General features: G+C 43.6%; 1 protein-coding gene across 1 annotated transcript in view; it reads left to right on the top strand.

Moving 5' to 3' along the window:
- Nucleotides 1-2,496: 2,496 nt before the first annotated feature.
- LOC106000618 (vomeronasal type-2 receptor 116-like) overlaps nt 2,497-10,902 on the top strand; it is a 15,347-nt gene continuing 6,941 nt past the window's right edge. The window contains exons 1-5 of the mRNA XM_013035900.1: nt 2,497-2,531; nt 7,121-7,409; nt 7,755-8,085; nt 8,423-8,547; nt 9,595-9,822. Coding sequence (XP_012891354.1) covers nt 2,497-2,531; nt 7,121-7,409; nt 7,755-8,085; nt 8,423-8,547; nt 9,595-9,822 — 1,008 coding nt within the window. The remainder of the gene's footprint in view (nt 2,532-7,120; nt 7,410-7,754; nt 8,086-8,422; nt 8,548-9,594; nt 9,823-10,902) is intronic.

The following is a 10,902-nucleotide window of genomic DNA, read 5'->3' as shown; positions in this document are numbered from 1 at the left end:
CCTTATTTGCAATATCTAGTATATGTATGAGTCAAGCAGAAAAGGTCAGAAAATGTGATGTCAGGATAATGAACCCTTAGGTATGTATTTTAATGTTTTTTTCTTTCATGCATGTGGTTCTAACGCATTTATAAGATTATCTCTTTGTTGCTCTGTATGTCCCTCCCCCACAATATAACCCCTGCTTTCACTATATTTGATGTCAGTATAACTTGTGGAGGAGATGGGGAAAAACCGGTTGTTTAAGGATACAAGTGGACCTGTTGCAACAATGAGAAGTACAAGTTGTCATGTCCAAAACGAGCTTTACAACATCGGGTGCGAGGGGGGGGGAAGGGGGGAAGGAGAAGGATTGGGATTGGAGGGGGAGGGAGGAGGCTGGGAAGCAGTGGTATATACTGGACACCATGGGAAAAATGAAGCATACAACCTGTGGGTGGGGCAGGGAGGGAAAAATTGGGTAACATTGTAAAAACAGAAATGTACTCATTACCTGACTTAGATAATGGTAACTCCTTTATACATCACCTTTACAATAAAGACATACAGACAGACAGACAGATGGATATATGTATTATCAACTAACACAGATCTCCAAATTTTTTCTCATTTTTGAAATGTAGGCAGAAGAAGTCTTAGAGTAGATATCAATGACAATGAAGTAGAAATTGTCAGCTTCGCCAGCAAGGAAACGTGACACATGGTTCAGACAAAAAAGAAAAACTGCCCACCCGCAGTAGCTGGATGCACATGGAGAAGACAGAGGAAAAGGAAATACAGAAGAATAGAAAGAGAGAGAAGGGGATTTGTGCTGATCCAGGACCACAGTGGATGCAGAAGTGACCTCAAATACTAGGGAACCACTCATGGGAGTGAAGTGTGACCAGGGTGGTTCAGGAAGTGACCTCAGCAGATGAGGAAGTGACCTCAGAGTGTGGGGTCCTTTGCTGACTCACAATCAGGTGATTGACAGGTGACTACTGGTTTCAGGCAGGTGAAGAGGAAGTGGGGAGGGGTTGTTCTCCTGGGCACACTGAACAGAAATAGAGATATGGAAAGGATAAATGTTTGTCCTCTGAGCCAGCCACGGGTGGCCTATACCTGTAATCCTGGGTATAGGAAGAACAAAATTTCTACCTCAGAACCCAAGTCAGGCTAGGCCCCAGTACTGACCCTCTTGCAAGATCTTGCTGGCTACCAGTATCATGTAGCATTTGCATCCTTACTTTTCCAACATACTATTGCCAAGCTTTTCCTGATAAATATATGGAGCCAGATCAGAGAACCAGCCACCATGGTGAACTCTGTGCAGAGCAGGAACCTGCACTTTGACCTCGGTTTCACTTCTAGTATGAGGAATGAATAGAGGAGACAGGTAGGGAAACATGGACAGAGCTGGCATCACACGGCTGTCCAAGTGTGATCAAGAATTCCCAGAGCACTCAGGACATGACAAGGATACATAGCAGATCAAGACCCATCCATATACCCACAGCTACCAGGATCCTCAGAGGGCAGACCTGCTATGTTTCCAGAAAGTCATAGACCATGGATTGTCACAATGTACTGATAGATGCATTCTGCTGGTCAAAGACATGCAAGCACTGAAGAAGTTCAAGGTTCCAAATGCAAAGTCGGATGCATACCTTGACCTTGAAGTATTGATCTGTAATGTTTGAATTCAGGGAGATTGTTGGTAACTCCTGCAGCAATAAATAAGTGCATTGACCACTTCTGGATGCTTGTGCATGTGCAGTTGGTTTGGAAACCTTAATGGGTCATTTCACCAAACTTCTGTGGCTCCCTTGGCTCTGGTTTGTGAGTCTGCCTATCCTGATCTTTCATTGTGCTCCAATAACTCTGACTGGGCTTTTCTGGCCATGGCATTCTTCGACTTATTGACCTTCACATGGCATCCTCTAGTCTCATCTGTAGTGATTTTCTTATGAACCTTCATTTTGTGTGCTTGTTTTCTTTTCAACTTTTTGCTTTCACACAAGTTTGTGAACAACTTAACAAGAAAGGAATCCATCCCTGGAGTTTTACTATCTACAGTCTTGGATGAAATCACAGCCCTGAGGGTGTGGAGCGAAAGATGGTACACATGTTTTCCAACTTGTGTTTTGACCTTGAGCCTGGACCCCAGATGCAGAGCTGGAGGGCAGGATGGGCTCTGTATTCCTCTAGGACAGTGGAGGAGGCCAGTGGTGCATCCCAGTGGCCATCCAGGTAACAAGAAGTCACAGAAACTAGTGCTCCATTTAGATACCCACCTGACACTGGAGGCTCAGTCTGCAGCCAGAATCCTATCTCCACGCCAAAGCAGCAGCAATGTTCGCTGTGGCTCTGACACTACTTCTCCTTCAGCATCCACTTTTGGTCAATTCCTCTGAAGATGTGAGATGCATTTACACAGAAAAATCTGTGGCACACAGCAGGGGAGATGTGGAGATTGCTGGGTTTTTCCCCCTTTATTCTTGGGAATTCATTCGCAACATGAATGACCCTGCCCTGCAGCAACAGAGCCTTCCGTAAGTGATTAATTGGGTTTTCCTAAAATTTACATTTTCTGTTTGGTTAACAGTCAGGGGTAGGGGAAGTTTGGTTCCATCCACTGACATTCTCTGAATCTTCTACACTGCCGTCACCACGGCAGCTCTATTTTACTTCATGATTTCCTAATGAATATTTTTCTTCTTTTCTCCAGAGAGATCTCTGTCTGTCTTTCATTCCACTCCCCTTTCCCAGGGCTGTCCTGACCTCCCCACAATCACTGTGACTCCTCTAGCCTGATCTGTCCTGGCTCAGGGTCAATGAGGTGACCAAGAGTCCATACTAACACTCAATGTCCCCATCCAAAGGTCATAGGCCAGGGAATCTTCAATCAATTCTGTTTTTTTATACTTTTCAAAACAGGACCAATGTTTGGACCTCCTTCAGGGCAACATTTCCTAGGATAGACATGCAGTTTCTGCTTCTGGGGTTATTTCATGTCAGCAAAGCTCTGGGAATGGGGAGCTGCTGGTCTGATCTGGAATTAGAGATTCATGACACATTTGATTTTTTCCCCTTAACTTATGTATGTGAGCCTCTGTCCTGCTGTCCATGTCTCAGGCTATCCCCTATGTCATTCCCAGAAGCTCTTCTTCTATTCCTTGTTCTCAAACATTTTTCCAGTCTTTCCTACTTTTCCCCTACTTATAAATTCATGAACTGGATTTGAACTTTTTTATATGTTTTATACACACTTTCTTTCATGCATTTGACCCAGGTGAGCTCACTACTTTCAGATCTACAGAATTCCCTGTAAACTAGAGAAGTCACAGAGGAATTTTCTCAGACAATTTGTGCTGAAACATCCTGTATGGGCTTTGTTCAGGAGAAGAATACTTTCTTCCATGAGAGATTTGTGAGGGATATTGAAGCCAACTGAACGTGGTGAGGAAGTGAGTGAGATTGATGGGGATCATGTGTAAACACAGCTTTAGAAATGTACCCCCATGGGAGATGGGAGATGGGAGATGTCAGAGATTTCTTCTGCTCTGTCCATTCTCTAATTGAGCTCTCTGTGTGGGCACCAGGCACGTGCATCCCCATGTGTGCATGTGCTTTTTTCTATATGAATTTCCCCAAAATGATTATATTGAATCCTAGGAGAATTCATAGTTGTGGGACATTCTTGATTCATATTGGCATGTGATACCATCTGGCCTTTGAAATGTCTCTGAATTACACCAGTCGGCTTGGTCTGGCTTTGTGCCTGTCTTTCCAGAAATTCCAGGCAGGCTTCAGTGTTCCTGAGCCTGTAGTGACTTCCACAATGGCACCACTAGAGGGAGCAAAGGTCTTGAGAGAAGTCAGCTGGTAAGTGATAAACCACTTCAGTACCAGGAAAACCAAACGAAGTTGGGTGACAAATACTCTGTGGTTCTAAAAACCTCAGGGAGAACCCCAGTGAGTGGTGGGTCACAATATACCTCCTTCTGGGGCCACAGGGATCCCATATGCCTCATCCACAGTTAATGGCCCTGTGAGTGGATTCTGCCCGGCAGTGGCAAGATCTCTGTGCCAGAACAGGCCTTAGTCACAGCTGTAGCCGCCAGAACTCTATTACACCTGGAATACCAACCAGCAAGGTCACCAAAACAGATGAAGGTTAATGAAATTTCCCTCTAAAGGTAGGGACTCTTCACTTGGGATCCTTGACTTTGATTTCAGAAGAAGAAATTCTAGATAAATCACAATGGTAAGAAAAAATGGCAGGGCTTTACTGAGTAAGGAAGCAAACAAGCAGGGAAACAAGGAAACAGAAAGCAGATATACCTCCTATTAGAGTGTGGGTGTGCTAAAAGAGAGACACACAGCTATCTGGCTGCCAGGGCTATTTACAGGGTCAAAGGAAGGGGTCTGCCTTTAAAGTGATACAAAGGTAGGTGTTTTATGTTTGCTAGTCACTCCTGGTGTTACCCTTTCTGAGTTTCTGGATATCTTGGGCATTGTTATCAGATAAGAATGCAACCTTCATAAAATAAAAGCTTATCCTTGGGATGAAGAATGTGTCCTGTTCTCTTCATTTTAGGGTAGGTGGCTGCTTACATTTGGGGGAAGCACTATCTCAGGAAGCCATACATCCTGCCAGACAAATATTCGTACTTAGGGTGAGAAGTGGGTCTCCCAGCAATGTATGCATCCTATTGTCTCTCTTTGAAACAAAGATAGTGCTTCTGTGTTTCTATACACTGTGTTTCTGAACTGATTTCACCAGGTTTGATTTTCCTCAATGTATCCTGTTTCATGTCCCCCTGAATGACTTTGGTCCCTTATTCTAAAGGGAAGTAGATGAATGAATATTTCTGTATTTGCTGAAATATTACCATACCTCATTTTCCCTTAGGCTTCCCTGCTTCATTCTTCTCCCAAACAACTTGTCTTCACTTAATCTTAAGGGAAGTAGATGGACACGCTTTAAGCTTGAGTTTTTGAATTCCTGGCATGCATTAAACATGCCTTGTTTTCACTGGTCTACCCTGCATCAGTAGGACATCCTCAGTCCATTGCAAACAGACCAGCACAGTGATAGTTGAGGACCAAGGCCTGCAACCTGTATGTGGTGGGGGTGTGCTCAAGAACAAAGACTGCCACAGCCAGGCACAGTCAGTGATAGCTGAAATAGAAATCTGATTATCTGATGGCAGATGTCTTTCTAAAGGACTAGGGTTATTCCAGAACTCCCCCAGAGGCTGTCCTGGATGGGGGTGTCATAGCAACCTTCCAGTGCTATCAAGCAGCACACACTAAGCTTTGGAAGAAAATCACCATCTTACTGACAAGCTCAAAAGAAGTGGGATGGAGGGCTGGGAAGGTGGCTTAGTGGTAAAGTGTTGGCTTAGCATGCACGAAGCACTTGTTTCGATTCCCCAGTGCCACATAAAAGAAAATGGCAAAAGTGGCACTGTGGCGTAGAGTACTAACCTTACACAAAAGAACTTTAGGGACAGTGCTCAGGCCCTGATTTTAAGTCCCAAAATTGGCACAAAGAACAGAAAAGTAATGGGATGGAGAGCCATGCGGTGTCACAGCAGCTCATTAAGGTTTGTAGAGGAAGCCATTGGGCCATCTTGGTGGACACCACCCTGCATCCAGGTTCAGTCTCCTCGTGAGTGAACCCAACCTGTCACATGAGTCCACTGAGGCCCACGCCCCCAGCTTGTGGTGCTGTAGACCAAAACACAATCATGACCTAGAGCTAGCTGCATAGGTCTCTGCCTGGTTCCATCTTGAGCACTGTCCTTCTACAGGAAGTGGTCTCTGAGGTTGGGGATTAAAGGTGGAGATGATCCACTTTCCACCAAGCTGGGGCTGAGCCAGGTAGGACAGCTGACACTATACTACATGCCTGGTGGAAACTGATGTAGATGGCCTTTGGTCCTATCTGAGGGATCTACTGACATCTCCTGAAAGATTCTACTGGGAGCTTTGGTCCTGGAACCACACAGCACCTATGGGTTCTTCTGGATTATTGCTCTAGCCATGGCATGCCTGACATGAGATTCTAAGAAAAACTCTGACACAGCTCCCATGCCCTGCTTCCCATGAAGTTGTGTCCAAATACTTGCTGCCATTCATGAGATTGTGGGAGGGAGGTTGTGTACTGACACAGTTCTACAGGCACAATCTAAAGGTGTAGACCCAGGAGTAGAGACTACAGGACATTTCTCCAGCACTGCATTCTGTACATGGATATGCTGCTTTGATTTAACTTTTATTATCTCCCTCCTTGCAATGTGGGAGGGGTCTCTGTTTGTGCTAAGCTGCTAACGCTAGTGGAGGGGAGGAACATGGAGATGGCTTACTTTCTCCTTTGCCCGCAATCCTTCTCTATTCTTTTGCTCTAATAGAGGAGGTCCTCGGGTCCACACTCCCTGAATTTATCATCTGTTCTTTGGGGAGTGATGCAGGACTTGCTGGTTCAATCTTCCTTGGCTGCCATCTTGTCTGCTTCTGGCTGATCACCTTGAATGTTGATGTTCTTTATCTTAGCTCAGTTTGCCTGTACTCACATGACCTGAATTATATTTTTTTAATTATCTCACAAGGAAAAATTTACTTCTGCACAGAAGGGTGGGCCATCAGCCCAAACCTGGCAAGTGAGGACACAGAGCAGGCAACTTGCTTTGCTATTTGTTGCTATGGCAGTAGGCCCTGCCCCTAGGCAAAATACCTTGAGCTCAGGTGCACTACTCTCAATTTGAATCATATTTCTGAAGAATTTCTTTGTATGCAGATCCAATGACTTGGTATGTGAGCTGGGCGTGTTCCCATCTCCCAGACAGCATGGTTTCTCATGTCTCCTCCCATGGCAGAAAGCAAAAGCCAGCTCTCCCTCTCTCTGTGATCGCAGAAGAGCAGCAGTCTAGAGTATGTTGGCCTGTTGCAAGATCTCTCCCTATTCTAATTACATTCCTAGGACTCCATGTTCTAACTTCATCCTTCTTGAAGGAGGGTCTTAACATATGACTTTGTGTAGAGATCAGCATTCCATTCAACAAAGTCATGAGATTTGAACTTAATCATTTCTAATACAGGTATAGCTCCCCCAAAATTCTGTGGTTTTGTGCAGGATCAACTTAAAGAAATACCAGTTGGTCCTGTCCCTGACACTTGCTGTTGAAGAGATCAACAAGAATCCCCAGCTTTTACCCAACATGACTCTGGGGTTTGAGATCTATATTGCACATTATGTAGAAACTGATGTGCTAGAGAATCCACTCACCTGGCTGTCTGGGAAGGATAAAAACAGCCCCAATTACACCTGCAGAAGAGACAGCAAAGCTTTAGCAGTACTGACAGGATCGTCAAGCACATCTGTCCCAATCAGGACACTGCTGGACCTCTACAAACTTCCACAGGTGAGTCTGGGAGGGGTGGGGAGATGTGAAGCCATGCCTACATGGACTCTGCCCTCCACAGGATGAAGAAGAGAGAAAGAATAAGCTATATCCTGAACCTCTCAAAATGAATGATCTCCAGGAAAGATAACAAAGTTGGGTGGGGCATCCTCATTGTCTTTGTGAAGTGACTGTACATTTCTACAATTTAGATAGTGGGAGATGACTTTACAAATGGGATAAGCAAAACTTCACTCCCCTTCCCCACAGCCAGCTTTTGTTGTTGTTGTTGTTGTTCATATCAGGACTAAGTCTTTGACAATGACCATCCTCTTCCTGGTGCTGTGTTCATTTTTCTCCCTTTAGTTCACCTTTGGGTCTTTTGATCCTCTCCTGGGTGACCATAGACAGTTTGATGCTATCTATCAGATGGCTGCCAAGGACTCATCTTTAGCCCTAGCCATGGTCTCCTTGATGGTTCATTTCAGCTGGACCTGGGTGGGACTGTTCATCACCGAAGACGACTATGGTGTGTGGTTCCTCTCAGAATTGAGAGAGGAGATGGGCAGGAATGGAGTCTGTTTTGCTTTTGAGAACACAATCCAGACCAATGCAGTCTCTGATTTCTCAAGTGATCCATCAGTGTATCACCATATTATGGAATCATCAACCAATGTGATTATCATTTATGGAGACAGTGATTTTCTACTAAGCTTTATTCTTAAATTAGGGCATTTTTTAATTACAGGGAAAGTCTGGGTCATGAACTCACCTTATGATGATGTGACCATCAGTAAAACCTATTTCCTGATAGATTCCTTCCATGCACCTCTCATCTTCTCTCACCATAGAAACAATTCTGGGTTCACCAATTTTATCCCAAGAGCTAACTTTTCCAAGAACTCAGAAGATATTTCTCTTGCTAGGTTATGGATTCAGTCTATTCGTTGCATACTGATAAAATCTGACTGTACAAAATTGGGGCACTGTTCATAACTGGTTGCTGGGGCACATTTTTGACATGTCCTTGTCAGAAGAGAGTCACAACATCTACAACGCCGTGTATGCTGTGGCCCATGCCCTCCACGAGATGCTTTTTTATCAAACAGAAGAGCCACCAGCACACAATGAGCAACCAAAGGCAATTCTGTCTTCACAGGTAATGACTTTTCTGTTGGGTGACTGCTCCCGGTATAACTTTCTACAAGCTTTCCTAGTTGTTGGAACCAAGTAGTCTGGCTCCTTTGGGGAAAGAACAAGAGACACTGGGCCTGTTGTACTCTCCATGAAGTGACTGTAGAGCTTTGTGACAATGTTCTTGGAGAACACAGCATCCCTGATAAGGAAATGCTATTTTCTTTCCCTCACTTCCTGTGGAAAAAGCCCTGGTCTTTTTGACAGAATAAATCCAAGTTTTTCTTGGAACTGTTTAAAATAACAGTACATTGTTGACTAGTACCAGGAACCCTAAGATTTTTCTGGCCGCAAATAGCTCACACCTGTGGCTTACTTCCGGCTACTTAGGAGACTGGGATCTGTAGATTTCAGTTGAAAGCTGATCCAAGCAAAAAAGTATGTGAGATGCTTATCTCCAATTAACAACCAAAACCCAAAAATGGAGCTGTGGCTCAAGTAGAAAAATGCTAGTCTTGAGAAACAAATAAAACAAAACTGAAGGCAAGTGGCCAGGCCCTGTGTTTAACCCCAGAACAGGTATTTGTGTGCCACCCCCCCATACACACACACACACACACACACACACACACACAGCCATGCAATAAACTAAGTCTTGCTTCAGGTAATCATTCACTGTAGTCACAACTATTCTAAACAAAAATAGGATATTTATGTTTAGTTATTAAGAGGTTTTTAGTCCATTGTTTATCTATTTTCACACTGACTCTCTGATCACATCTATAAAATGAGTGGCTGTTGTTGGCTGGAAAAAGGCAGTTGAGGTCTGTCTTAATGTAATTCATTGTTCAGGTGGATGTGGCTGAAGTTTTAATCTCTTAAAATTCAGTTTCTGCATTCTATCTCGATTCACCAAGTTTTAGAAACCTACATCAGCTCTATTTGATTGGACTCCTGTGGTATGTGTTAGTTGCATGGGGGAAGGAAAGCTAAATCACCACCAGTACATTATTCTGGGTTTCTGCATTCACTCTGGGAAGCAATTCGCCATAGTGTAATGTGTGTCTTTTAGCTACATCTCTTCTTGAAGAAGATCCAATTTACCAATCCTGCCGGAGAACAAGTAGTTTTGAATGAGCAAAAGAAATTGGAAGCAGAATATGACATTGTGAGCTTTTGGAATTTTCCAGAAGGTCTTGGACAAAGGGTGAATGTTGGCAAGTTTACTCCATCTCGGCCACATGGTCAACAACTGATTTTGTTTGAGAATCTGATAGAGTGGCCCATAGAATATATCAAGGTAGGTCATTTCTACTTTTTTCACTTTTGTATTTTTAAATATTTTATTATTATTATTATTGAGTAGTTGTAGAGAAAGATTACAATTCCCTAAGTCCTGTTATTAATAAAATGGTTGTTTGACACTGTCACCACATCCTTATTTCTCCCCCAGAGTTGGTCATTTCTAACTTTAATGTCATGATCTCTGTGTAAATAAGCAATGAACTTTTCCCATATTTAAGCTGTTCACCTAAACTATGGCTCAGTGGTGTACATTTCAGAAAGTCCTGTTTCTGGAACTTTCTTACTGACTCATGGACAGAATAGGAGAACATGTAATTACTAATATGTTATTACATGCTTGCATATTGAATATCAGAAAAGAGAAATGACACATGTGAATCAGCTTTCCAGAACTGTGTTAAAACATAGGAGGGTATCAGATGAGAAGGCAGAAAGGTTTGCTTGGTTCTGGACTGGAGATTTCAGCCCATGGTCAGGTAGACCATGAGTCTGTATGAGACAAGACGTAAGGGAAGTTGCATCCGCCAGTGGACACCACCTAATGGCAACTTGGAAGCCAGAGAGAGATGTGAATAGCCCTTGATACAGCAGCCCCTTCAACAGGATTAACAGTGCCTTAGACAATGGATCTGAAGCTTCACTGTGTGATTTCCTGCTACTGCCCTCCACATGTTCACAGATGACTAAGAGAGTAGATACATCATGACCTTTATTCAAGAATCTGGGACCACATTTGTTTCCTGTTTCTTAATTTCCTACAATTAAGCTCCACTTCTCAAAGGCTCCCATCACTTCATGAGAATATGAAGGGCTGGGGTTCAAGATCCCACATGGTCTTACAATCATCTTACATGAAACTGTAAGAAGATCCATCTGATGTCTTGGCTGTATGTACGTAGAGATGCTGCTGCTTAGTGGCCTTTTTCTTTCAAGCACTGGGGTGTTTGGGATGATGGGTAAAAAGGATGAATAATCATTAACAGTCATCTGGATTTCCTCAGACTCCTCAGTCTCTCTGCACTGAGAGATGTGGTCCTGGATTCAGGAAGGCCCCTCAGGAGACAAATGCAATCTG

The sequence above is a fragment of the Dipodomys ordii genome, unplaced genomic scaffold (genome assembly GCF_000151885.1).
Source record: "Dipodomys ordii isolate 6190 unplaced genomic scaffold, Dord_2.0 Scaffold230, whole genome shotgun sequence".
Classification (NCBI taxonomy): domain Eukaryota; kingdom Metazoa; phylum Chordata; class Mammalia; order Rodentia; family Heteromyidae; genus Dipodomys; species Dipodomys ordii.
This window is presented reverse-complemented; position numbering and strand designations above follow the sequence as displayed.